Source organism: Camarhynchus parvulus, chromosome 1A, assembly GCF_901933205.1.
Source record: "Camarhynchus parvulus chromosome 1A, STF_HiC, whole genome shotgun sequence".
Classification (NCBI taxonomy): domain Eukaryota; kingdom Metazoa; phylum Chordata; class Aves; order Passeriformes; family Thraupidae; genus Camarhynchus; species Camarhynchus parvulus.
The window spans coordinates 14,361,364-14,388,744 of record NC_044586.1 but is presented as its reverse complement, the minus strand read 5'-3'; the positions used below and the strand labels follow the sequence as shown (position 1 = coordinate 14,388,744).

Here is a 27,381-nt window from a genome sequence, read left to right as displayed (position 1 = left end):
TTGAACCTGTGAACATCAGGAGCCTGATAAGAGCTTCCATGGGCACTAGTAATGTGAAAGCCTTGCAAAATTTACTTCCTCTTATTTTTGTTCTGACTGTATGAGAGCATCTACATTCTATTAAAGCACCTTTAGTGTCCTTTGATCTGTATCATAAAACCTCTAGGCAGCTTCCTGCTTATTTAGATGGTGCCAATGCCACTTACAGGAATTTTGGTCTTCATTTACATGAAACATGTTTTGAAGTGGGGTTTTATTAATGTTGCACTGTAAGGACATTCATGAAAGTAAATGTTATTACATCAGACTTAAACAGGTTGATTTTCTCTACATATCTGAGTGATAATGAACCACTGAGACCTGCTAAAACCATGGTTGCTTTCAGGCATGTAAAGAGATTTCTCAGACATAAAGCCCAAATATTGCAAAAAGTCTTCACCAGTTGTGTAACCAGAAACTCTGAGTTCTTGTGGTTCAGGATTTTCATAGCATTTTTATATTTTATGGGCAACATCACTGACCCAACAGAGTGTTATAGCATTTAGGAATTGGATGCTTCCTAGCTAGAAGAACAAAATAGGATGTCAAAAGGAGCAATGCATTTACACATTGTGCTAACTGTTGCAAATTTAGGATCATTTGCAAACTTACTTAGTACCCCTTCCAGTCCTGTGTCCAGGTCATTTACAAAGATGTGGAAGAGACCAGAGCCAAGGATGGAGCCCTGTGGAACCCCCACTAGTGACAGGTTGCCAACCTGATAGAAATTAGAGTTCTCTCATTTTGCTTCTTTTCAGCATCTGCCTTTTTGTAGGCTGGCTTCTTGCTGTCCTTGCCTGGCTGCTTATCTCTGCCATTATTCCTGGATCCATCATCTCAGTAAAAGGAGTATGAATATCTTTCTGAAATAAAGGAAAAATCCCAGTGTTTCTGCCTTGCATTCATGACACCACGTTGCCAAGAAAGAATTTGCATTTCTCAGAATTGCTCTTTGTTTATTCAGTTAAAGCATGTGCTGGACTTCACAAAAGAAAAGGAAGTGATAAAGCATTTTATATATGTGTGTGAGTGGCTTTGAAGTTTTCTTTCTGGTGACATAAAATCTGAAGCGCGAAGTGTGTTTGAGTAACAAGAGGGTGAAAAACAAAGCCAGTTCTCTGAATGTGCAGAAGAGGAACAAGGTTTGTGGTCTTTAAAAACACTGCACATCATCTGCAGGTACACACCTACTCAGAAAATTCCAGAGGAACATTATGTTTAAATGCAAGCATGCCTGTGTTTTCCTGGATTGCTCCCCTTTGGGACCTTCATCCTTCTGTTGAGACAGTGCTCTGGATTTTCAAGGCTTGGCATTGTCCCTGACCTTCATCTTTGCAACGTTGGTATCAATTTCTGCTGCCCACCTGGGAATAGCCTTGAGTTAAACTTGGATGGACATGAGAGGGGTTTTACTCTTGTCAGACTAAGAGACTGGTTTTCCTTTCCCCGGGTGGGCTTTCTGCCATCTTTGTGTATCATTACATGAAAATATTTTCAATTCTACTCCAAACTTTCAAAAACTAATTTGAGAATGTAAAGGGGATTTAGTGCAAGTGAAACAAAAGACTAAAATATTTGAACAGCTCATTTAGCAGATGCTGGACTTTTAAAACTGGTTTGTTACTGTTCAGGAGGATAATTCACTTGGGAGTCGATTTCTGTCAATATTCCCATGGGTGGTTTCTTGCTAATATTTTTAAGAACTTCTTGAGATAACCACAGGATCCACTGCCTTTGTTTTACTAGAACTTTACATAGCTTAGCAAATATATATAAGAAAAAAAGGAAATTGTAGAGTAATATAGGCTGGTAAGATGGCTGTGTGGACTGACCTTAGCTGGCAGCCAGACACCCATCCAACCTCTCTCTCATTCCTGCTCTTCAACAGGACAGGGGAGAAAACAAGTGGAAAAAGGTCATGGGTCATGATAAAAGCAGATAAATCACTTATCAATTACCATCATGCACAAAACAGACTTGACTTAGGGAAAGTGAATTACTTTTACAAATTAAAATAGATTTGGAAAGTGAGATATGCTGACAAAAAGATTTAAGCAACACCTTGTTCCTGCTCCTTCTTCCCTCAATTTCACTGCTTTATTCCCGGCTTCACTCCCCTCCTCACCCAGCACCCAGAGGCACAGGGGGATGGGGCAATGGGGTCAGTCCACAACAGCTCCTCTCTGCTTCTCCTTCACCCCACACTGTTCCCCCACTCCAGGGCTGATCCTCCCTGGACTGCACTCCCATGATTTATCACTGTTAGACACTCTGTTGACACATTAAAGGTAAAGCCAGGATGTAATCCTGACCCCCCAAAAAATCTGGTTGAACCTTGCTGAATCTGACAGCAGACAGAAATCACTATAACCATTTCAGAAGGGAAAAAACCCAAACTTTCCACTGAACTCTCAGTTTTCAGAAAGAAATATTCCAGACAAAGCACTTAAAAGATCACCAAGGGCTTGCTAAAATGCCCACTTCACTTTTGTGGAAAAGACCTTGCCTGGGAATTTCAAAGTTAACAAATCCTTGCTGTTACAAAAAGCCCAGGCTTGTCCTTTTGAAGTGCTACAGAAATACTGCAAACTGTAAGGTTTCAACCAAGCTACTTCTGTAGTTCCAGGCCTCACAAGGCTCCATTTAATAATGGCATTAAGCTGCTCAAATGTACCTAAAGTTCCTCAAGTGGGTAGGAACAAAGCAGAACTAAGGATCAATATATATATTTAAATGTCCTTTCCAGCTATTTAATGAGACCTATGCACACCATCTTCTTTTGGTAAAGTAAGAAGCAATTTCCAGCACTTGAAAAAAAAAAACCCAGAAGTTAAGACAGCTGATTTTAATGTAAGCTAAATGAAATTAAATCCACCAATCCAGTAAAAGGGACCTGAGGGACTCAAATCTGTTCTCCCTGCAGGAAGGAGTGTGTGTGCAATGGAAGGAAGAGTGGTTTTGGGCTCTGTGAGATTGAAAATGCAGTGCTGGAACTACCTGCCAGAAGGGTCTGGAGTTTGTCAGAGAAGGACAGAGGAAGAGAAAAGGGACAGAGAAAGAGTTCGCTTGTCTGTGTAATTTACACTGCACAGTTTCTTTCCTAGTCCTGCTACTGCCTGGCTTCACTTCAAAGCACAGTGGCCACCTGCAGCTCCTTCTCCTTCAGCACACTTAGAATCCCACCTAGAGGTCATCTTGGGTTTGGTGGTGATTTTTATAGGTTTTGGGGGATTTTCTCTGTGTGTGTCCATGTGTTGTTGTTTGGTTTTGCTTTTTGTTTGGTATGTTTGTTTCACTTTGGTTCGTTTGCAGGAGCAACACCTAAGGAATATTTAGGAATAACTGAAATCAACACTGTAAGACAGTAACTTACTGTCCCCTAAGCTCTTTCCAACAACTTTTGGGGATTTTGTCAAAAGCACCAGGAGCAGCAAGGAAAAAAATACAAAGATTTGTGGTGGAAGGCTTTCAAGCTTCTCTTGCTAATCTGTATTTCTTTGAAGTGTCCCAGGGAAGATCCTCTCAGATGATAAAATCCCAACCCTCAGAGAACTTGCACATCCAGTTTCCAAACAGTTAATTAGCTCTGATGTTCTGTTCATGAGCAATACTAGCTGGATGTTTATATAAGAACAATTTTTAACAGAAGAGAAATCAAGAGCCAGCATCAATTTCTCAGCATAGCCAGATAAATTGTGTGCAGTGTTAGTGATATGAATTGTTCCAGTTTGTCCATTATTGTAGCTGCACTGAGAGATCCTGGATTGGGGCCAGTGGAGGCTGCAGAGATGATTTAGGGCCTGGAGCATCTCTGGCAGGGAAAGGCTGAGGGAGCTGGGGCTGTCCAGCCTGGAGAGGAGCCCCAGCTGAGAGGGGCCTCAGCCCTGGGTGTCCCTGTGTGCAGGGAGGGTCAGAGCAGGGCCCAGGCTCTGCTCCAGGGGCCCAGCAATGGCACCAGAGGAACGGGCAGGGACTGAGCCCAGGAGGTTCCACCTGGGCAGGAGGCAGCACTTCTGTCCCGGGCAGTGACTGAGGACTGAAACAGAGACCTAGGATAGCTCTGCTGGAGCAGGGAGGTGGGAGCAGCTGACCCACTGTGGTCCCTTTCAGCCTGACCCATCCTGGGATCCTTTACTGAAACCTCTCAGTGATGAGAAACTTAGAACTGAAAAGGATTTCTTGTTCTTCTTTCTACTTCCTTGTTTTTCCACATTCAAGGTCCACCCAACACTGGGCACTGCTGTTACCACCTGTTTCACACTTAGCCTCCTACTCCAGTTCCACTGCTGCAGTTCTCTGGTAGCAAATACTACAGGCTTGGCTAATTCCAACGTGTTAATTCCATCCAAGCAATACATGATCTTACTGCTCACTCTTTGTTACTCAAGCTGGATTTTTATACATCAAATTTCTCTTAAGTTTAACCCCCCTCCAATACAAACATCATAATTTAGGGGCTGTATCACCTGCATTGTTATACTAATTTGTTCTGAGGCCAGTGTAATAAGAGTTTTTGAATCTTGAAATTATCAAGAAAAATTCATTCATAGTTGTATTTCTGCCTCCTGGGGAAAAATTTAAAGGTGTCACATACTTGTAAAGAAATAAGGCTAGAGAGCACTGGAAATTTTGTGGAAGGGAGTGCTCTTTGTTCTTCATTCCTTCCATTGGGTATTAATTCCAATAACTTCTGGAAGAATTGTAAGCTGTGTGTGCTTACAAGCATCATTTGTCCATTCACTCTACAGAATTTATAGATGGTCCTGCTTTGCCTCCAATTTCACAAGCAGACAGAAATTTTTGACCCAAAAGCACTTTGACATGAAATAAATGCATTAATGGCTAAGGGATTTTTAATTCTACATGGGCATGTATTTCCAGAAAGAGCTCTGGAATACATGGAAAGAAGGGAACTGATGCATCTGAATTCAGGTTTTACAGTTTTTGAAGCAACAACCCACAAATGCGTGAGGTATCAGCAGTCAGCTGCCATGGTTCACCCCATCAGCAGCTCAGAAACACTCTATCGCTCACACCTGGGGGATGGGGAGGAGAACAAGAAGAGTAAAAGTGAGAAAGCTTTTGGGCTGAGATAACACTCTAATAGATAAAGCAAAAGCTGCACACACGAGGCAAAGCCAAAAGAAGTATTTAACTCACAGCTCCCCATGGGCAGCAGGTGCTCAGCCATCTCCAGGAGAGCAGGGCTCCATCACACATAACTGTGACTTGGGAAACACCCAAAACATCCCCCCTGTGCCCTCTTCCCCCAGCTTTAAATGCTGATCCTGATGCCATGTGGGAAATCCCTGCGGTCAGCTGGGCTCAGCTGTCCCAGCCGTGTCCCCTCCCAGCTCCTGTGCAGCCTCTGGCTGCTGGGGGGTGAGAAGCAGAGAAGATGCTGTGCAATCAGTGCTCAGCAGCAGCCAACCCACCCCTGTGTTACTGAGAGCTGTCACCCACACTGCTCCCAGCACAAATCCATGGTGAATGAAATGGGCTGTGCCCCAGCCCACCTCCAGAAAAGGGTGCTGTGCTGAGGGATAGAAGTGCTGAGCACCTTCTGATGATTGCCTGCTGATGGGCTCATGCAAGTCCTTCCATTTTTGCTCTTCCAGCTGCCTCCTGGGATTGATGCCCTTCTTTGCTAAGTGCTCTCAAACCCACAGGTTAAAGTGATACCCAAAACTTTCTCAGCCAGGGTAAGAGACAGGAGCTCTACCAGACCTGAAGCAAGGCAGGCTGTGTCTGTATGGCAGAATAGAGCACAGCAGGGAAGGACTAACAAAACAGATAAATAAATTTCAGCCTGTGAGTTTAAAAGTTTAAAGGACATCTTTTTTCCTGGTGCAGTGTGGGATAACCAAGCACAGACATTCCTTTATGGCAACAGGTGTCTGTGTTTCAGCCCTAGCTCTGATCATGCCTTCTGGGCGCTGCTTTTGCACCTTGCCATACAAACAGGCTCTGCTGTGATGCGGTATTTTCAGGGTCCCCAGGACGAAGGAGGAATTGAGAATCTGACTCCATGTTCTTAGAAGGCTAATTTATTATTTTATGGTATTATATTATATTAAAAAATGCTACACTAAAACAATACTAAAGAATAGAGAAAGGATACAGACAGAAGGTTACAAAGAATGATAATGAAAACTCATGACTGCTTCCAGAGTCCCGACACAGCCTGGCTGTGATTGGTCATTAAGCCAAAACAATTCACATGAAACCAATCAAACAACCACCTGTTGGATAAACAATCTCCAAACACATTCCAAAGCAGCAAAACAGGGAGAAGTAATCAGATAATTATTGTTTTCATTCTTCTCTGAGGCTTCTCAGCTTCCCAAGAGAAGAAATCCTGGCAAAGGGATTTTTCAAAAATATGACAGTGGCACTGTGACACAGCAGAGGCTAAGAACTGAAACCCAAACTGGACATTTACTCATGGGACTCCCTTGGTTTAGCCTGGAAGCCTCTGTGTTGCAGCTCAGCCTTTGGGAATTTTATTGTCAGACTGGCAGCTCAAATTCTTTCAAATGTGCATTATGAGGCAGCTGGAGTCCTGGGCTGAGCTGCCTGTTCTGTGGCAGGAGGGGCTGGATCCTGCTTTGCAGCCCACATTGCTGTTTTCAGTCTGCCTTTGCCTAAACATGCAGTGACAGTGATGCTGTCACACCCACAAGAAGAGGTGGCATCTGCAGTTGTCACCACGTTTGTTCTGTGCATAGCTGGAGCTGGTAACTGTGCTGCCACCAGAACATCCCTCAGTGACATCACCCAGGCTTGGCAGTTGGCAGGGGGGAGTCTGTGTGCACCCAGGAGCACGTCAGGATGGGGAATGACATGAGCTCACATCCCTTTGCCTCCCCCCACAGAGCCCCTGAAGCTCCAGGCTGTCAAGTTCCACATGATGTGCAGAGAAATCCCACACAAAAATCCCACTATCCTTCCTTGCAGGTGCTGCAAGAGAGTCTGGACCCTCAGATATCTCCACATTCTGTCAAAAAGCCTGAAAATTCAAGGCTAAAACACCACTCCCCCTCCCCAGACATATGGATGTTTGATACACAGCCCCTGGTATTTTAGGGACCTCACAGGTCTGCAAGGTCTGCATATTAATCCAGATTCATTTCCTGGGAGGAAAGAAGAGGCTGAGGCAAGGCTTTACCTGGAGAACCCAAAAGACACAAGGTGAAGGTGGATCATGCAATAAATTAAACTCAACCCAGATTACAGCTCGTGAAGAGGCAGCTGAGGGAGCTGGGGGGCTCAGCCTGGAGGAAAAGAGGCTCAGGAGGGACCTTCTGGGTGTGCCCAACTCCCTGACAGGAGGGGGCAGCCAGGGGATGTCAGGCTCTGCTCCCAGGGAACAAGGGACAGGACAAGAGGGAATGGTCTCAAGACTATACATGGTTACGTCTGGATGGCTGTGACTGGTTTAGGGGGAAATCATGTGAGAAGAGACTGCTGAAGTGTGCGTCCAGTGATGGAAAGAGAGTGAAAATTCAAACAACCCACCTTCTAACTCTCCTTTATGGACTAAAGTTTCAGAAAAACCCCAAATAAGGAAATGGTGTTTAGTTCAGGGCTGGGTTTTGGTTATCATTTTTTTCCATTTCAGAGCCTGACTATCCTGCTGTAAAGGATGCTGAGAAGTTCAGGGGAAAACTGATTCAGAGGACAAAGTTCTGTTGAATGTGAGGCTGCTGGTATGGCTGCTCTGTAGGTGTCTGTGAAACAAACCTTATCAGGCTGCAGCTCACGGCATCGATTTATCGTTCATTATCAGATAATGAACCCCTCATGATTTAGATACATTGCTTATAAATCATACTCAGGCTGCACTTCTGACTAATCTGTTCCATGACTATCAAAGGTTCTTCTTTTTTTTTTCCCCCCAACACCTTTTTGTTTGTGCACTTAACACCGTTACCAGCGTTGAACATCATAAGGGAAAAATCAGTAATAGGAGTTCACAGCCCCAAACTTTGGGTTTTTCTCAGGTCCCTTTGAATGTAACAAAACCCTGCAAACAGCCTGTATAAATGTTATTTTCAACAGACCCATGTAGGTTTGCAGACCTTTTCTGTGTTGAACTTGGAGGGAATTTTCTAAGTGGGAATAAGGTACAAAACCCAGAGCAGGAAATGTCATGCACAAGTCTCCATGTCTGAGTGCTTTAAATGTATTTTTAGGTTTTAGAAGGTGTTCATGTTTCAATTAAAATCTGTGAGGCTTCCCCCTGACCTGAAATAGAGGACAAAACCAATGTCATCAAAATATCCTGCAGCAAACACGTGGATAATGAAAAAGGAGTTTAAGGTAATAAAGGCAACTCAGGTTTTCCATCTGTGGAGTTGTTGGCTCAAGCAGGAAATAGTTCAAGCAATAGGAACAGCAGCTCCTTGTAACTACTGTAACTGTTACAGTAAAGTATGGAAACATTTTTGTAAAAAGCATTGATCATATTTTTTTTAATTTTATTTTGAGGTCATGTTAATGCATCATCAATATCACCTAAATTCAGCTGTTAAACCATTGAAGCGCTCCGTGGGTGGAGCAGGTTAGAATTTGAGTTACATGTTTGAAGCTGTGTGGTTGCAGTACATTAACCCCAAGACGTCTGACACTGTTACATGTACTTCTTGTTTGTCTTTCTTTCAGGTGGATAGGCTGTGTCAGATCATGCACAGGAGCACAAACAGCCACAGCACAGAAATTGTACTCTCTATTCTCCTGAGAACTAGCAAACCTTTCGTACCTGTGTAAGTGCATTTTTGGGCATTCCTTAGAGAATTCCCTCTGCTTTGACCAACAATTCTCATATATTAGTGAAAATGATGGGCTTTAATCTTCATTTGCTCCTGTATACTGAAGGGCAAGAAGAGACAGAATGGTGGCTGAAAACAGGCTTTGAAGCTGTGCTGAAAGTAACTCAGTGACTTCCTTTTTTTGTGTTTCTCAGCCTTCCTCAGAGCCATAGCACAGCATGTGAGTGTTTTGGAGGCAGGCAGAGCTGAGACAGGATGCAAATGACTGAGTTAAAGCTGCTCTTTCCATAGCTCCGAGGACAGGCTCACGGATGGCAGGGGATGTCACCTACGCGGCCGTGGCGATGCTGCCGAGGGAAAGGCCCCGCGCTCCTTCAGGGACAGCAAACCCAGGTAAAACCTCTTGGGCACACACTCCCCGCTCTCTTGAGCGCTCTCTCTTTTTCCTTCTCACATTTTAAATTGGGTAAAACTAGAAGAATGCCATAAGTTGCTGCATGGGAAGGGCAAGAAGGTGGAATAGTGGATGAGATCCTCACAGGAGAAATCAGCCAAGCTGCTCCGAAGCAGAACCACCAAGAAGCCGTAGCTCAGGTCTGATCCCAGGCTTTAAGTAACAGAATGAGAAAGAAAAAGTGTTCATTGGTTGAGTAATGAGCATAATATTTCTTTTTAAATGAGTAACATGATCAAGATAATGCTCCACTGAATTACTACCTAGTCCACAAATCAGATCAATGTTTATGTTCATGGAAAAGGAGCAGTAAATTAACCAGGAAATCAGGAAACTAGTAGCAGTCTAAAGTGCAGCCACTGTCACTGAAGGAAGTACTGAATGTCCCCTAAAAACTTCCTGCTCTTTCTCTTTAATTTTCCAGTGCTAATTTTCCAGAACCAAATTATCAATCTGTGATCACTTCATATTTTTGTAAAAAAGCCCTAAAGGATTAAGCCAGTATTCAGGGTAAGGAGATGATTTGAACTAAATTTTCTGAAGAAGTGACATTTCTACTACTTGGAAAAAAAAAAAGTAATTCATTCATGAAGGCATTTGGACAAAATTCTGGATCACATCTAACATGAATGAGAGCTTATTGTGAGCAAATAGGAAATGCCTGTGGCACCAGACTAAGGATATTTTTATGTTTTCATTAGTAATTATTGTATTTAATCCCTTAAGGAAACAGCATTGCATAATGAGCATTTTTAGGTGTTCTACTTACAATGGAGATTAATAGTGGTGATGGTGCTCTGAATACATGCACTTAAATGACAGAAAATAATAACTTTTACATATTTTTACAAGAGTGGTATCCAAAAGATAAAAACTAGTTCATTATATTATATATATTAATATATATTATATATCTTATTTATATATATATTTATATATAATATAGATATTTTATATATATATATATAAACTTTATTATATATATGGCATGAAATACTACCTTAAATTCTGTGTTCATGCACCTATTGATGTTGTTTGCACTGCTATTCTTGCCTGGAATTTTACTCAATATCCAAAGTGATAAAACTTATTTGTGAAGGGAGACAGACATCAAATCTTGATTAGAAGACATCCAAAACTAGTCCTTGATCATGCTGCCTAAAGGAAAAGCTCACTTTTGGACAGGCCGGTTCCAATGAAATTTATCATTAATATGTGGATGGCTCTTAGTAGACTTTTGTTGAACTGATTTTAACTCTTGATATTTTCTCACATGAAGTTACTGGCCATGGTAATTAAGTGATTTCTCAATGCCCTTTTCCCTTTAAATATTTAACTTCTCAAAAATGCTATTCATTTTTCTGAATATTCTTCTGTTCATAGTCCAGTGCTTTCATCTCCTTTAAAAAACAGGCGCCAGAGATCCACCCAAGAGTTTTACAAGCCTTAGTTATTCTATCTCAAATATACAGAGACAAAATCTCTTAACTAATCTTTTCTTCAGTGTTTATAGCTCCCAGTCTCACTTTCCCCACTCTTATGTCTGATTATACTCACATACATTTTGTTTGATTGGGCTTGGACTACAGCTGGACTTCAGCTGTCACTCAGGTGCTCTGGATAACAGGGACGTGTGGCCGCATTTCTCTTCACAGAGAAAAGCAAGGCACAACTTCCCAAGGATATTTCTGGGATTCACATTCTCTGAACCTCAGAGAAAGAAAAAAACAATTCTTATCTCATTTGCTGCTCCTGTGTTGTGCCAAAGTAGAATGCAATATGGAGATTGTTTACCCAGAGTGATGGTGTTTTGTTTCCTTGGTCTGTCAAGGCCAAGTGCGGGTCCAGGCTGTCGGTCAGCAGAGAGTCACGAGATTCTGTGCAGTTGAGTTGAGTGCCTGTGCAGCTTCAGTTTAGATATAGTGTAATATAGTATAAAATAATAGAGTATAATAAAGTAATTAATTAGCCTTCTGATATCCATGGAGTCAGATGCATAATTTCTCCCAGATGTTGGGGTCCCCTGCTTTACAACAGGGACGAGGGGATTCTTGGATGCTCTGCCAGAGTGTGTTGAGGAGGATTTAGCAATGGCACTATCTGTGCCCAGGCCTTTGCTAGGTGCAGGTGCTGTTACCATGCATGTGCTTCAAAACAGGTGTTTAAAAGTAGAAAAGTGTTCCCAAATCCCAGCAAGGATAAGCACAACTGAGAATCCATTTTCCAGCAAAAGACTCCAGCAGTTTTTGTGTCCCAGTTTCCTCACAGATAATTTAAGAGCTGCCTGATTATGAATCCTGAGTGGCTACACAGAACTTTCCCTGGGAGAAGGACAAACCAAGGAGAGTTCAAGTCTACCACCAAACTAACCCACAAGCAGTTGTAGCCGGCTACTGGCTGTGCCCTTAACTTCTTGTTCCCCTCCTTAACCTCCTGGGCTGCTCCAGGTGTTGACCAGGGCCACCTGGAGCCTCTGGAGCTTCCCCCAGACCCTGGGTGTGCTGGCCCACATCTGGACACAACATTCCCCAATGGACCTCCCAGGAGCACTCCCTGGCTGCACATTCACCAAGCAGAAGCTTCCAATATACAGAGATGTTTTTCTGCACCTGACAACAGGCATGGGGAAGTGCAGTGAAATTTCAGTTTCAGTGGCTGACAGAGATCTCCACCTTGTTGTTGAATTAGGTGAGGGTGTGGAACCATCTGGCAGAATTAAGGTTATGTGGTGTTTTAAAACCCCCTGCTGACTTCTGAGGACTCTGCATTCAAATAATCATACCAGCCTGTACACACTGTAATAGAAAGAATGATTTTGCTTAAATATTCAGCTTGCATGGATGAGTTTTTTCCTTACAGGCTTAGAGATATTCTTTGAAGGAATAAATGTGCATTTGAGAGACAAATTATTTACTAATAGTAGCAGAATGTCTAAAATACTTATTTTAGAAGTACCTCCATTTACAGGGCTAGTACACTTAAAAGTTTAAAAGTCCTGAGTGTTTTTGGAAAATTATTTACATTCTAAGAAGAAAAACTTTTAGAGCATTTGATTTGAGAACAATTACATTTAATTTACAAATTTTCTGTAGTTCATTGAATTAATAAATTGAAAGAAAGCAAACAGCCAAGTGTATTAGGTCATATTCTCTAAAGCACAGACTGTCTCCCCTATATGAATAACCCTTACTTGCCAATCAGGTTCTCAGTGGGTTTTTTAACTGTAAAACCTCTCCATACTCCAGTAATTCTCATATGAAATGCTGCCTCATTTTAACCTAATGAAACTCTCTTCCTCTGCTGAGTTTTTCCCTGATCAGTGAAATTTAATAAAACACTTCTTTTTAAAAGCCGCAGTGGTCACAAACTGGAGTGGTAGCACAGAGACTTATTCTTGATACAGATGGATAAAAATCTCTCCATTTATGGAGCCAAAAGCAGTGTCCCAAAGGTCCAAATACCTTCCATAATCAGTAGCTCTGCAAAATACCCAGGTAAATGATATTGAAAACATCTTCAGAGAGATTCACATACCTTGAACCCGCACCGTGCGATTTTAATACCAGTTTTGGTTTTGTTTTGGCAACGTGCTTTTGGAAAAGGATGTCTTCACACATCAGGTCCATTGCTGCTACAGGCAGCACCTGAAATATCTTGGGATAAGCACTCACAAGTCAGGAATGCCCCCAGGAATTGCCTTGCTGCAGCAGCATTTCTCTGAGTGCTGGTTTGCATTTGGCACCTCGCTGCCCCACAAAGCAGTGGTGGGTCTGGTGCCCCGCAGCCCCTGTGGTACCCTCTGAGATGGCTTAGCAACAGATGGGATGCTTGCCATGGATAGGATCCAGGTCCTTTCCATCCTTCAGCCTGTTTGTTTGGCTCCTGCTCCAGCCACACAGCACCCAGCAGTTCAAAGCTTATGGAGGAGGCTTTTCCTGCCTGACAGCAGGAGGAAGTGGTAAATCATCATCTTGCCTGCCGTTGCCTAGGAAAAGGAAAATGCTGAACAAGCAGCCCTGGAAACACACCCCCCTTTTCAGACAGGCTCCGCCTTTATTGTTCCTCCACCTGGTGACTGGCACAGCCACAAATGTCAGCGCTGCCCTCTCCTTACAGGAAACACCATCACGTATGCTGAGCTGCATGTGAAGCCCCAGCCCCAAGGGAGCAGCAGAGCAGAGACTTCCGCTCCTGGTACTGTGCGATTTTGTTTGGTTACTAATTATAGATGGAGTTTTTCCTATTGCTCACCAGTGAAACCTGCTATCAAGAGCCTTTATGTACACTCTCTCAATGAAGGCCTGATCTGTCATTTCATCTGCTGCTTTTCTTCCTGGCTTCTCAGATTTTATACTTTCCTTTTAAAAATAATTTCTAAAAATGCCTTTGTGCCCTACCTGGGAAATGTAGTAAAGCAAAGAAAAATTCCATGTTTTTTAGAACCCTCGTGGGGAAAGAGTCCCAGGGATGCATTTGGCTTTGGAAGCAGGGTAATGCCCAGGTCTCTATGTGCCATTAGTGCCTGGTGATTGTCACCCTCCCTGTACTGGGAACCTCATACCAGATGGGTAAGGCAGCCAGAGGATGGAGCAGTTGCTCTTCTTATGCAGGCAAGGTCAGGGAAACAGAGGTTATGACGGTGCACATCTGTGTCTTGTGGCACTGGCACCTTAACCCCAAATCTCCTCGGGTGATTTCCTGAGTGTTTCCCTCTGTCACAGGACCAATGACAAACAGCTGGAGAGATGCTTGGTTTGATGCACTTCCCTGTGCCGTGCCAGGGGGTGTCAGTATGGGGCTTTTTTTCCTGTGCATTTAGGGAAGTTGCACTGCAGGACAGGAACAGTAACGCCTGGGAGCAGAGAGGAGGAACACCCCACAGCCCATCGCTGACACCACAACCATGCCTGACACCTCATCCCATCCCTGACACCTCAGCCCATCCCTTACAGACACCACAGACCATCCCTGACACCTCAGCCCATCCCTGACAGACACCACAGCCTGTCCCTGACACCACAGCCCATCCTTGATACTTTCCCTGAATTGCTCTGCAAGGTCCTGCAGGGTGTGTGTGGGTAGGTGGGAGGAGGCAATGTTTGAGAAAAATAAATCAAAGGAGAAAAGGCAAATTCTTAATGGTTGACAATCACTTGCTGTATGTGACAAAACATTTTGATTTCACTTCCACATGTGCAAAATGGATGCAGATTTTTAATAAGTTAAATGCTACTGCATCCTCCTGACAGCAGACTGATTTTAGGCAGATGATTTCTCTGTTGTTTCTCCAGTGTTAAGTTTAAGAGTGGCAGGACCTTAAGCTGCTGTTCCTCCTGCCTCCCTGCAGGCTGCTGGCACAGGAGCTCAGCCTGGTTCTATGTGGCGCTGGTCCTGGCAGTCCTCGTGCTCGTCCTGCTGGGAGTCGTGGCCATACAAGCCAAGCAGTGTGAGTAGATCCTGCCTCCTGCTTCACCCCTTCATTGCAGACATGGTTAAACCTCTGAAAGAGCTGAGAAAAAATTCCCTTAGTGTCACACTGAAAGGTGTCAACTTGTACACAAATACAGGAAATTAGAGAGTCTTGACAAGGGCCTGGAGTGACAGGACAGGGGGGAATGGCTTCACACTGACAGAGAGCAGGTTTTGATTGGATATGAGGAAGAAATTGTTCCCTGTGAGGGTGCTGAAGCCCTGGTACAGGGTGCCAAAAGAACCTGTGGCTGTCCCATCCCTGGAAGTGTCCAAAGCCAGGCTGGATGGGGCTCTGAGCATCCTGGGATAGTGGGAGGTGTCCCTGCCTATGGCAGGAGGGTTTTGGAATGAAATGATCTTTAAAGTCTTTCCAAGCCAGGCCATTCCATGAACATCTTCTCAGGAGGGCTTTGCTCACTGAGCTTTACTCACTGAGTTTGCTCCTAACTGTGTCTGTACCAGGCAATGTACACAGAGACATCCTCACATTCACAGTCCAGCTCTGGGTACAAAGACTGCATTTCCTTATCCTTGTTGTTAACCATGACCTCTTTCTCTTTTTTTTTTTAATTTTTTTAACTTTGGGCTGTTCCAGTTTTGAAGGGCAGAGCAGGAAAATCAGGAAGTTTGCCCCACTATGGTCTGAACAGCACCAGCAGTGACATTTCTTCAGAGGGGACTGTCTCAGCAGCACTCCTGAAACAGCTCATGGAGGAGCTGTGTGAAGATGGACAGGGTGAGGCATGTTACTCCTTTCCAGCAGAGAGGATGTGTGGTGTGCACAGTTCTGTTGTCTCTGTTCCCATTTCTATGACACCCTGCAGTTTATGGGAACTCAGGAAGCATGGTGCTCCTGCAGAGCAGTGGTAACAAAATCTAAACTAACGTTTTAATCACGATAGTCTTGCTGCTCTGTTGATATAAAGTTTCCGTATTTTCATTACATTTCTATCTGCCAGGAGCTGCTGTCAGAAATGCCATATATCCTCCTCTTGTCCTGGAGAACACTTTCCAGACAATGGTTCATAAACAGGGGGAGGAATTCCATCCATTGCAGGAGCTAAATATTCCCCCTGTCCACCCACAGGGACAACGTGTGAGCTGTGTCCCCCTGGCTGGCAGCTGCACAGGGGCAGATGTTACTTCTTCTCCGAGGAGGCCAGGAGCTGGGAGGACAGCCAGAAAAACTGCCTGGCCAGGAAATCCCAGCTGCTTGTCATTGAGGATGAAATTGAGATGGTGAGTCTTACAGCAGTGACAGGCCTCAGCCAAACATTTCTCCAAGAGAAAATGGCCTGGATGTTAAGAGTACACATAGACAAGCAAGAGCCCCATCAGGGAAGGGATCTGAGTCTCCCTGCCCAGGAGCTGGGTTTGGGAAAGTCAGCAGAGCAGAGCTGAAGAGGAGAAGCACAAGAGGTGCCAAGTGTGGAAGCCAGAGTAGCTTTGACTGGGAAGAGGAAATGCTGGGGACTTTCCACTGCTTGGCTCTGGGAAGAAAGGAGGCTGGTTGTGTGTGTGGGCTGATGTAAGGGGCTGCTCTGCCATGGCTGCATCCCTGCCCTTGCTCTTCAAGAGGAAATAAAAGCTGTGCATGAGGCAGGAGCATGACCTGGGCACAGCAGGACAGCTCTTCTGTCATGTAACATCCTTCTAATCATTCCACAGGAATTTATAGACAACAAAGACAAAGACACCAAATATATCTGGATTGGCTTGGACACTGAAGACATGGAGAAAACATGGAGTTCAGTGGAAGATCACAGAGTAAAAGAAAAGAGGTGATGATTTTTGGGGGGAGGATATCTTTGGAGAAAGCAAAGTGTGGTATCCCTGCTTGGAAATACAATTCTGAATCTGAGCTAATTACCCAAAGCACAGATCTAAGCCTGCAGCCTCAGGTACCTATTCAGTGTCCATTTCATGGCCAGTTCCAGGTCAACAGGTTCCTGCTGGGCACTTTGGGAAACTGATTCCTGCCTCCAGGACTAACCACAGGCACAGCTCATATATTTATTAATGCAGAGATATTATTACACACTTCTGCTGAAATCTCTGCCAACAAACTCTGTCACTTTGCAGACCATGAGCTGCCTGCCTCTGTTGAAGGTGATGCCTGTCACCACATAGCATTGGCTGGGACCTCTGCAGCTTTCTTCAGCACTGTGGCTGCATGAGGAGGATCCTTATCCTTGTAACACTAATAATGCCAAGCATCCATCCCTCAGAAGCCAGCAGTCCCTGCACCTCTGCACAGCTGCTGCGCTTCAAGGGGGTGGTCAAGTGGGCATCATCCACCCCCTCATCCAGAGCACCACCAGGATTTTTAAGCAGTGCTGAGTTTAAACACAGCAACTCATTGCATTCCTTTTGGTCTCTCAGCAGGACAGCTCTAAAAAGCAATGAGGCTGACAAGAACTGTGCTGTTTACAGAAGGAAAAACGTGATCCAGGCAGATAACTGCCAGACCTTAAAGGAGTGGATCTGTAAGAAGAATGCAACTTTGCTGGTGCTCTGAGCCACATTTCCAGACAGCAGGCAGAGCTTCTCATCAGAAGACCCATTTTACAGACAAACCAACTTGTGATGTAAATAATTTTCATCAGACTTGCAGGGAAACTTGCACTTTGCTGTGCTGTGCTCCCTAAGAAGTCAGAAGACAGGTCCTGCAACAGGGCTGCAAGCTGGCACACGAGGATTCTAGGGTGCTGAGCCTTCACACAGACAGATTTTGGCAGCAGCTGCCTCAGGAAGGGTCAGAGCAGAAGAGATACTCATGGGGAGGAGCACTGTGCACATAAACAGTGTGATGTACAGGAATTGTGGCCCCTGTGGGGCATGAAAGGTGTGCTGGGCCCTCTGCTGTCACCCCTGCCTGCAAGCAGCTGCTGAGCTGAGGACTTCTTATTTGGGTTTCAGGATTTTAGTGTTTGCTGAAGTTTGTGGGCTTGGGGTTTTGTGGTTTTTTTTTCCCTTGGGGTCTAATTGTGAGTCACAGAAGTCACTTGAGGGCTGGGAAAAAATGCATTTATTGGACAGTGTCTTATTCAAAGCTGCTGCACAGCTACTGGGTGTGGACAGCAGAGCAGACATGGAGTGACTTCTAACACTTGTGGTTAATGTGCTGATTGCTCCCATCCTCTTCTGCTGCTGAGCCTTGGAATCTGAAGAGATTAACTAGGGAAGGGGCTTGGGCTGTAAGACAACATTGCAGTGCAAGGAGATAAAGTTGATAAGCTTTCTCCACCTATGTTTTGTCCCTTTACATTGTAAATTCCACAGTTATGGTACGATGAGGTACCAAAGCCAAAGACTGGTGAAATTAATGCCTGGGAGTGCACTCAGTAAATGCATTACTTAGGCATTGAAGTGTCTGAATAAATGGTATTTCTGGGTCTAGAACACAAAAATGCTAAGAGCAATCTGACCTAGTGCCTTTATTAGTTTCCCATGTTTGACAAAAATGAAGAAATGTCATGAATTGAAGGTGCTACTCTAACAAAAATGGCACCAACTGGAATTTAAGTCCTTGCAGCAATGAGAAAGAGAAACAAGTCTAACATGTCTTTTGAGATGGTGAGCCTTTACCTCATCTTTGCTGTGATGCACACAAATAAAGGCAGCTGCAGTTTCTCAGAGATGTTTTTTCATACCTGTGTATGCCTGGGGAGGGTTAATGTGCAGCACTTTAGGGCTGCAGATTAAAAAGTGAACTGTACCCTCAGGGACTTCCCTTCAAACAACAACAACAACAAAATCCCAGCACAGATTTTTCACGCAGAATGCAGCATCAGCACCTCAAGACTCATGAGAAACTGCTGTTATGTAAGAGGAAAGAACAAAAATCCCCCAAACTCAGCACAGCACGTGAGGGGAAGAGGATTGGTTTGTTCATGCTAGACAGAGAAGCAAAGAAAAAGTTTGAAATGAGTAAGATCATCATCTATACCTATATAATATATGCTTTATAGAGAGAGACTTTCTGACTGCTGAGAAATTTTCACTTCAGGGTACTCACAGCACACCCTTCTCCATGCAGTGGAGTTGACAATTGCTGGTTTTCTGGCAGATCTTGATTCATGCTGAATTTTACAAGAAAAACAAACTCCTGCATGCTGGATTCTCTCAAATTAGTTGTGGTGTTTAGGTTTTAACAATATTCATGAAACATCCACAATTTGAGCCTTCTTGCTATTATTCATGTAATTAAAAAAGTTTTTGCAGGGCCTTACTGAAGTTCTTACCTACAATTTAAGCAGTCACTTATTTAAAAGAAAAAAGAAAAAGAAATTACCATTGAAGTACTTCATCAAACTCCACTCTGAGTAAAGCACGCTGGCAGAGTTTGCAGCTTCACTCTTCTTTTCTTAACATCACCAAGGAAGTTCATAGCATCCCTGAGGAGTCAGATTCCAGAAGAGCTTTCACTTTTTAACCTTTTGTTAAAAGTGTGACTCATTATGAGGTGTTAAAAAGGGAAAAGCATTCTTTTTTGGATCAAATATTCTGCTTCATGTCAGCCCCAACATTACGATTAAAGATTTTTTCATGTTCAAAACATGAATATTTTACTTCGCTTCAGATTTTTTTTTTCACCAAAATGGTGCCTAAGAGGAAAAATATTTTTAATATCTCAATATTAAGATACAAACCACTGTAATTCAGGGGCTCTGTAAAGATAGTTATTAAGTATCTTTTCAGGACTATTGCACATACCATATTCTTCAGAATCAGGTTAATGTAAAAACATTGCAGAATAACACCTTCCCCCCAACATATAAATAAATAGATAATTAGGCTTTTAATACTGTAGAGTCCTGTTACTATGCCTATAAAGAATACAAGCAATTAAGAAAAGTGTAATCCAGCAAAATTAATGATTATATTTAAATAAACATCTGAAAGGCACAAGCTGTTGACAGTATCCATGTGTATGGTCCTGCTACAGTCAAGTCCTTCTGTCACAGAAAATAATGAGGGTGAACTTCCCATTCTTCCTTCCCTGGAAACTTCACAGTTATATTCCTTTCAGGCAAATTTACTTCCTCTGGATCAAACGACACTCTTAATCTTTGGACAACCTCCTAGACACGTGTGGGACTCAGACAATCAGAGGGATTGTGCCCTAATTCTGTTCAGGCTCCCAGCAATCCAAGAGCACTGGAGGCTGCTGCTGAAAATGTCACCTACACCAGGAAACACTGACTGTCCATCTGGAAATGTCCCCTTGCTCACAAGCCTCACACCATGACAGGCACAGGGCATAAGGGAAACACAGAGAAATATCCCTTGCTGTAAATTTTCTCATTCCCTTCTCCTGATTTTGCCTCCTTGGACTGAAGGACTAGTCCTACATTTACACATTAATGCCTGCAGCTTCACTATCACTCCTCCAGTTCCAACTCTTCTCCCCCCCATCAGTGCAGATGCTCAGGTAAATAAATATTCTTATCTACTGTGACCATTTTTTTGGCCAAAGAAAGTGTTGCTGGGATAACTTCAGGTGCAGTGCAGCTATATAAATCAGCTTGACAGTGTTATCACCAGAATTTAACAAAATTAATGTAACGTAACATTAACAAAACGTGGAATACAATGCAAGGTACATCCCATCAAATGGAAAGAAAGGAATTTGCTGTGGTCCTGTCTAAAACAACAGTGTTCACTTCTGCATTGCCCTGTATCCACGAGGCACTGGCAGCTCTCCAGACAGACAGACCCACTCCACCACCCATGCACACAGAGCCTGGCAAAAGGAAAAGCAGAACAAAAACCTCCAACTGCACACCCAAAAGGGGAAAGAAAGAGCAGCTGCTCCTACAAGAGAAGAGTAAATGGAGGAAATACTGATGCCACAGCAAAAATAAAATACAGCTGGGCAGTAGCTGGAAAAATGGGGCAAGGAAATGACTTATCAATATGCTGAAGAGACCCTTTAAAATGGTATCTTTAAAGCTTTCCTCCATGGGTGGAGAATTCTGGCTACCAGAAAAGTCATTCACCTCTGGGTAGGAGCTGGGAACCCATTCCCAGGTCCCAAAGTGTAGGCATGGCCTGTGTAGGCATCATATCAGAGCTCTGAGAGTCAGGGGTGGTGGCTTTGTCCATCTTTATCTTGCTGAGTTGATATTCAAGCTACAGACCCATTTCCTGGTTAAATAACATCCTGAGGCTGAGACTCCTTTGGACTCCAGATAGGCACAGCTGCCAGAGCCTTTTACTTCAAATCTGTCAGGGAGAAGGGAAGACAGGATTACTTGGACATCCACAATCAAATATTGCAATAGAGCAAAGGCAGCTATGAGCATCTCAGGCTCTCTTTGAATTTTCTTTGAATAAAGCCTGATTTATCTCAGGCAAGGCACCAGAGGAGGATGATGTTTTGTGCCTTGAAGAGAACACCATGGAGATTATCTTTTCTTAATGGTATCTCATGCCCAGAATACAAAATCCAGGACTTGTAGTACTCCTGCATCTTGTTTAGTGGTCACTTAATGTGAAACACACCCTTGGAGCAAAGACTGAAACTTAGGTTTGCCTTTCTCAGGGATGCTGTGCCATCAAGATGGGCACCACCACCTTGCACCTCCACATCCTCCTATCCAGCTCAAAGGTTCCAGCAGAAGCTGTGAAGGAAATGCATCTCTAATTTCTAATTTCTCCCTTCCTCAGAACCCAACAGGCACCATGGTTAAGGGGGTGGGGGAACAAGAAGCAAACCTCAGTTTCCACACTGTAGGTGTCCCTACATAAGAGGTAAGGGACTCCTTCAGCAACTGTGTTTTCAAACAAAGGGCTATAAAGCTCTATGGATAGGCCAAGCAAACTGGAATGGTCTCTGGAAAAGCCAAGGGACAAATCCCCACCAGTGTAGTGACACCTGAGCTTAGATATCAAGGTGTTTGCCCTCCCCTTCAGGAGGGGCAGTTTGAGGCAAGCAGTGAGGCAGAAGTCTAAGAATGGGAAGAAGCTCACTGAAAATGAAAGCATCAGTGGATGTTTGTACCGCAGACAGGGGATAAAAGAGTGGGAAGGACTGCAGTTTTCAACTTGAGGTGCCCACATGTTCCTCACATCTCACATTAAATGCCTTTGTCAGATCAAGCCTTCAGGGCTTGGGGATGAAGTGAATATAGTCACACATCACCAGTAGTGTCGCAGACTTAAAAGTATTTAAATTTTCCACTTTTTAAGGTAATTTCAGACTTGTGAAATCTTGCTTATGCCTATCAATGGTAATTGTGCCAACTCCTGCCAGCAGCTGCTCCAGGATGAGCTGCAGCAGCCTCTGAGGAGATGGGACAGCTGCCAGGGAGAGGAACAAAGTGCCCCACACCTGGCACCGCTGGCACAGAACACAGGGCTCTGGCCACAGAGCAGCTCATGCAACATATATTCACATCTTCCTTTCCCTCCAGCAGCCTCTTTCTGAGGAACATTCTATAAAAATGAAAACATGTCTTAGCAGTCTCCCAAATCCCTTTGCTATTAACCTCACACAGCTCACATGCAGGTTTGTATTGTTTCAAAATATATTCTATGATGAGGAATTCGTGTTACTGTTAATCTTCCCTTCCTCCCCCAATTCCCTTCCTCCCATTGCTTTTGTGTCTCTTGGTTTCACTTTCTCTAATGTCTGTTACCATCAGCCTGCCTCGTGTTGCTGCTCAACATCACAAACTCGTCCCCTAGCCTTCATCTGCCACAGCTTTAACAATGCCATGTGAAATCTTCATTGCATTCCATACCCTCTCCATCCCTTCAACATAGTAACAGAGATTTCCTACAAGTCACAAGATCTGTATTATTTTTCTTACTCCCCTATAATCAAATATCACCAGCAAAACCCCTCCACAGAAACTTACAGTTCATTGTCTAACGCTTTTCCATTTACCCAGAAGAACTCTTCATTTCTTTTATAGAGTCCAATCCATGGGTCTTGCTTTGTTATCTTCATCATAAACCTCTGTAGGAATAAACCCACATGAGAAAAGAAGTCCTGCACGTTCAGTCCGGCTATCAAAATACAAAGTCTTTGATCCAGGGCAAAAGCAAAACAGCAATCTAACCTTTCCTGCTGAAGAAACAATATTAAAACCTAAATATACAGAGACTGGTGACTGGGATAGGGTTGACTGACCTAGACAGAGGCTATTCTAAAATATCACGGTCTGTTATCAAGGTCTGGAACAGATACAGAAGAATATATTCTCCTAGGCCTTTGTTCAGGGTGGAATCTTTCCTAATACTGTGGTATAATATAGAAAAAAATGCTCCAAGCTGCAGTTTGGGTAACTATCTCCTAACTCCAAAGGTCACAATTAACATATTTACCAACTTGTGTGTCATTAACCTATCTCAATGTGAGAAAACAATTGTTTAATTAAAGATAAATAAGATGCAACAGTGTTTACCCTGATAGAGACCCTCAATATGACAATTTACAGCTGTGAGCAGCACCAAATTTAATTCAGAGAAGTACTCAAAGGTTTTCTAAACCATCAACTGCTCAAACTGATGTTTCCTGTTTTCAGGGAGAAGAGGCACGAAGTCTTCTGCAGGCTGTGACTCATTGTGGTCTTACATCAGCTTCCTAACTGTTCAGCTGAGGAGGATGCAGAAGCAGTTCCCTGGAAGAGAACTGGGGGAAACCAGGATCCCCCTGTGGTTCCCTTACCAGCTCCTGGTGATTCTCAATGACCAGCAGGGAAGCGTTGTGGGAAGAGCACTGGCTCTGGCTGGAGTTCCAGGCAGCCTCACTCTCTGAAAGGAAGTAACACTTCCTCTGGAAGTACAGCCAGCCTGATGGACACAGCTCCAGGGGAGGACACACTGGAAACGCTTTGGCCAGAGAAGGCTTTACTGGGAAAAGACAAAAAACAATCTACCCATTTCTTCCAGCTGGGAATGGTTTTACTTTCTGACTACATCATCTAAAATAATCCCAGTCTAGCCACAGCATTGTTACTTCTGCCCAGCTGAAATAATTATTGTAAACTAATGATACATTCTGGATCCTGCACCCTTCTGTCTCTTGACATATCCTTAAAAGGATGGCCAGGGACACATTGGTAGAAGTAGCTGAGAAGGTGATCATAAAGAATCACCCAAGAACTCTTCTACAGCTTAAAAATTCCAACAACTCCAGTTTTTGCATGTGTTGCTTCCTCACAGTTGAATTAATAATTTTGTTTATTGTAGTGGCATTTTCAGACTGCAGATTGGTAGGACAATCTTCCTGTTGTTATTGGTTTTCTTGAACTTGGATTAAGACCAAGAGTGATGTGACAAACTTGATACCAAAAGTAAACTAAGACTAAACTGAGCCCTGCCTAGCCCCATTGAAGCATGTGGAGCTGCTCCTGCACTGGCCCACAATTTCAAACAGAAATCACAGATTCACACAGGATCACAGAATGGCTTGGGTTGAGAGGGACTTCAAAGATCATTTTGTTCCACCCCCTGGCACTGGCAGGGACAGATTCCATGAGATCAGGTTGTTCCAAGCCCCATCCAGCCTGGCCATGGACACTTCAGGGATGGGGCAGCCACAGCTTCTCTGGGCAGCCTGTGCCAGGGCCTCAGCACCCTCTCAGTATGGAACCCAAACCCCGCTAATTTCTATTGCTAATTATATTTTCTTTTGAAATTCCTTACTTACCAAACTGGATACATGAAATCAAAATGACAGCAGCAGTAAGGACTCCAGCAACAGCACGCCACAGCCAGATGTTTGAGAACAGACCTGAAAAAATGAATGCAAGGAATTAAAAAACAAAACAAATAACAAAACAAACCCAAAATAACAAATAAGAACCAGCTGACAGGGGAGTAGAGCCCAGGACATGCAAAGCTGTTTAAAACAAATGTAGCTCTCTGTGGAGACCAGGCTGGGACCAGAAACATTTAGCTTATCTTCACAAGGCTTATCATCTAACAAGAACTCTGAGTTACTGTAAATGTTAGTTACATCATCCCGAACTTAAAGTGATCCAAAGAGAAAGAAACGAGCATGGGGAAGATGACGGTGGACAATAAGTACCTAAACACGGCACGGAAAAGTGAAATAAGAAAAGCCCAAAACTTTTCCTGAGAAATATCCAGCCTTATGCCACAGCCACAGCTGTTTAGTCGCCTTTTGCTGCTGTCCCCTCCAGGGCTGTGGAAGCACACAGGCCCTGCCGCTGCCCTGCGTCCGGCTGTTCGGGCAGTGCCGGGCCGAGCTGTCCCCTCAGGAGGGCCCCCTCTCCGGGCGGTCTCTCCTCTGCCAGCCCGGCGCCTTTCCAGCGGTGCGGCGGCTCCCGGGGGGCATCCCCGGCTCCCCGCGCTCCGGAGGGGTATCCCGCATCCCCCCCGCATCCCAGCGCGGCCCCTCGGTGTCCCCCGCCCGTCACCTTTGGTGCCGCGCCCCGCGGAGCCGCCGCGCTCGGCGCCGCTGCCCATGGGCGCGGGGCCGGCAGGGCCGGCGCCGCCCGGCCGCGCTCGGGCCGCAGCGAGACCGGCCCCTGCTGCCCTCGCTGCCGCTGCCTCCGCTGCCCTCGATGCCGCTGCCCTCGATGCCGCTGCCCTCGCTGACACTGGCCCCGCTGCCGCTGCTCTCGCTGCCCTCGATGCCGCTGCTCTCGTTGCCAGCCCCCAGGGGCATGGCCACGGAGCCCGGGCAGTCACTCCGCAACTCCGGAAAAATAGGAAATGGGGACGCTTTCAAGGAGAAGTCGGCTCCTGCAAAATCTCACCGGGATCCTGTGACATCAGCAAATTCCAGGAACTAACACGAAGGGAGAAGGCTCTGTTTTGGCTTGGTTTTGTCTGGTGGGATTTTTTTTGTTTTGTTTTGTTTTGTTTTGCTTTTTTCGGGTGTTTTGGTTTCTTTATGGTTTGTTTGTTCCCCCCCCCCTTTTTATTTATTTAATGTGAAAAACGCCAATCAGTTGTTTTTAAAATTGTCAAGTTCAATAGTAATAAAATGGTTATAAAAATAGTAATACAATTAGAGTAGTAATAATTTGGACAATTTGAATTGGGACAATATGAGACAATAAAAACAAAGAGTTATGGACGTCCAAGTACCTTTTTCTGGGCATCACGAGCCCGAAAAAGGACACAGGTTAACAAAGGATTAACCCTCGAAAACAACAGCCTGTTGCATATTCATACACCTCATACATGATGCATAAATTCCATTCAAACACAGGATTCTGTCTGGTCAGTGTCAGCTTCTTCCTCTGAATCCTAACAGCGCCTTCGGGGCTGAGCGAGGTAGGAAGAAGTTGGTTTCTTCTGATAATGGAGCAATAAATTCTTTTTCTCTGAAAGATTTAGGTGTCCTGTGGCTGCTATCTCGCTGCAAGTCCTTTCTTTTAAAAAGTATCCTACATAGCATAGTTTCTATTTCAACATTTTGTTATAACCTAAAACTATATTTAACACATCACTTAAGAAAATTAATACAGCATAACTTTCTAACACAACACATATAATATTCATTTTAATATTTGCGAAAAGTCAATCGTAAAATACACATTCTTCACATTTCATATTTATTAATTTTCTTCTTTTGTTTGGAGAAGGAGAGTAAAATCAAGTATTTAAACGTTGATTACTTAAACCTCTTTGGAAAACCTGGCCAGTGATTTGCTTTACCTAGAAGAACATAAAGCCTGATGATGCTGGCTTGCCCGTGGGGATGAAGGTGCAATAGAAATTTCAGCATTGCTTGGAAGACAGGGCCACATCTATCATCCATTTCCTCTGGCAGTTTTGCACAATAACTGCTGTTCTTACAAGAGATCCAGGCTGTGCTGTGTGTTCAAACGGCCTGAGCAACACAGCTCTCTCCAAATCATCATGTGGGCTCTCTGTGAGGCTGGTGAGGAGTTCAGCAGTGGTTTATCCAAAATAAGCATCCTTCTGTACTTGGGCAGAAAACTTCAAACAGAAAACCATTGGAATGGGGGGTTACACTTTAAGCTTTCACTGCAGTCTCCAATTACTTTGATTGTCACGTATTCTGAGCAGTGGTGAGTTGCTGAAAATCATCTCCAGGTGTTTATGTTTACAGCTTAGAAAGAACCATATAATCTTTATACTTCCATAAGGATAATTTAAATTGCAGTTGATTTTAGCCTCTGCTTGCAGCAGGAATTCATTTAAGCACTGAACTGGGAGAGCTTGACTGGTCACAGTTCCCAGGAAGGCACTGGGGAGGAAAAGGAAAGATAAAAGGATGAAGAATCCAAAAGATATGTGTGACAAGGCTTAAGGCACAGTGGCTTCAGGGAGGCTGGGGAAGGAGGATCCCCAGGAGAGAAAAGAGGTGATGGGTCCAGAGAGCACAAGCTGGAGACTTTTCCAGAGGTTTTCCAAGACATGAATCCAGAGGGGCAGAATATGAGAGGGGGGAATTAGGGCAGCAGGGAGTTTCAGTATGTGCTTGATGTAGAGCATGTTTTACATACAAGGAGACAGTGCAACATTGGCGTGGGCACAGCTGGCATTCTAAGAACAGTTTATTCAGCATTTATTTGCTCTGAAGGAGTGGCTTGGGCTCCTGCCATTCAGTCCTGCCTGTCACTGAGGTCAAAAATAGCATTGTGGCTTTTAACCACAGAGCATTCTGAAGTGAGCGCTCTCTTCGTGCTCACC

The 27,381-nt window shown here is 44.1% G+C and overlaps 2 protein-coding genes across 3 annotated transcripts; one reads left to right on the top strand and one right to left on the bottom strand.

The window, feature by feature from the left end:
• The first annotated feature begins 9,121 nt into the window (after nucleotides 1-9,121).
• On the top strand, nucleotides 9,122-17,511 carry LOC115910211 (killer cell lectin-like receptor subfamily F member 1). The gene is made up of 7 exons (XM_030960165.1): nucleotides 9,122-9,203; nucleotides 13,381-13,458; nucleotides 14,612-14,710; nucleotides 15,332-15,472; nucleotides 15,824-15,975; nucleotides 16,405-16,517; nucleotides 17,122-17,511. The coding sequence occupies exons 1-7, from the start codon at nucleotides 9,122-9,124 to the stop codon at nucleotides 17,252-17,254; spliced, it is 798 nt and encodes a 265-aa protein (XP_030816025.1). The 3' UTR covers nucleotides 17,255-17,511.
• Nucleotides 17,512-17,707: 196 nt separating this feature from the next.
• On the bottom strand, nucleotides 17,708-25,468 carry LOC115910212 (C-type lectin domain family 2 member L-like). Of its 2 annotated transcripts, XR_004061184.1 has the most exons (6): nucleotides 25,131-25,468; nucleotides 24,398-24,481; nucleotides 23,414-23,598; nucleotides 22,602-22,702; nucleotides 20,739-20,964; nucleotides 17,708-19,172 (listed from the first exon to the last, which is right to left on the bottom strand). XR_004061184.1 is itself a non-coding variant. In XM_030960166.1 (5 exons), exons 1-5 carry the CDS (start codon nucleotides 25,177-25,179, stop codon nucleotides 20,847-20,849), a joined length of 537 nt encoding a protein of 178 aa, XP_030816026.1. In that variant the 5' UTR covers nucleotides 25,180-25,468; the 3' UTR covers nucleotides 19,193-20,846. The 2 variants fall into 2 exon arrangements, 1 of the variants encoding a protein (XP_030816026.1); XM_030960166.1 differs by lacking the exon at nucleotides 17,708-19,172 and having other exon boundaries at nucleotides 19,193-20,964.
• Nucleotides 25,469-27,381: the final 1,913 nt, after the last annotated feature.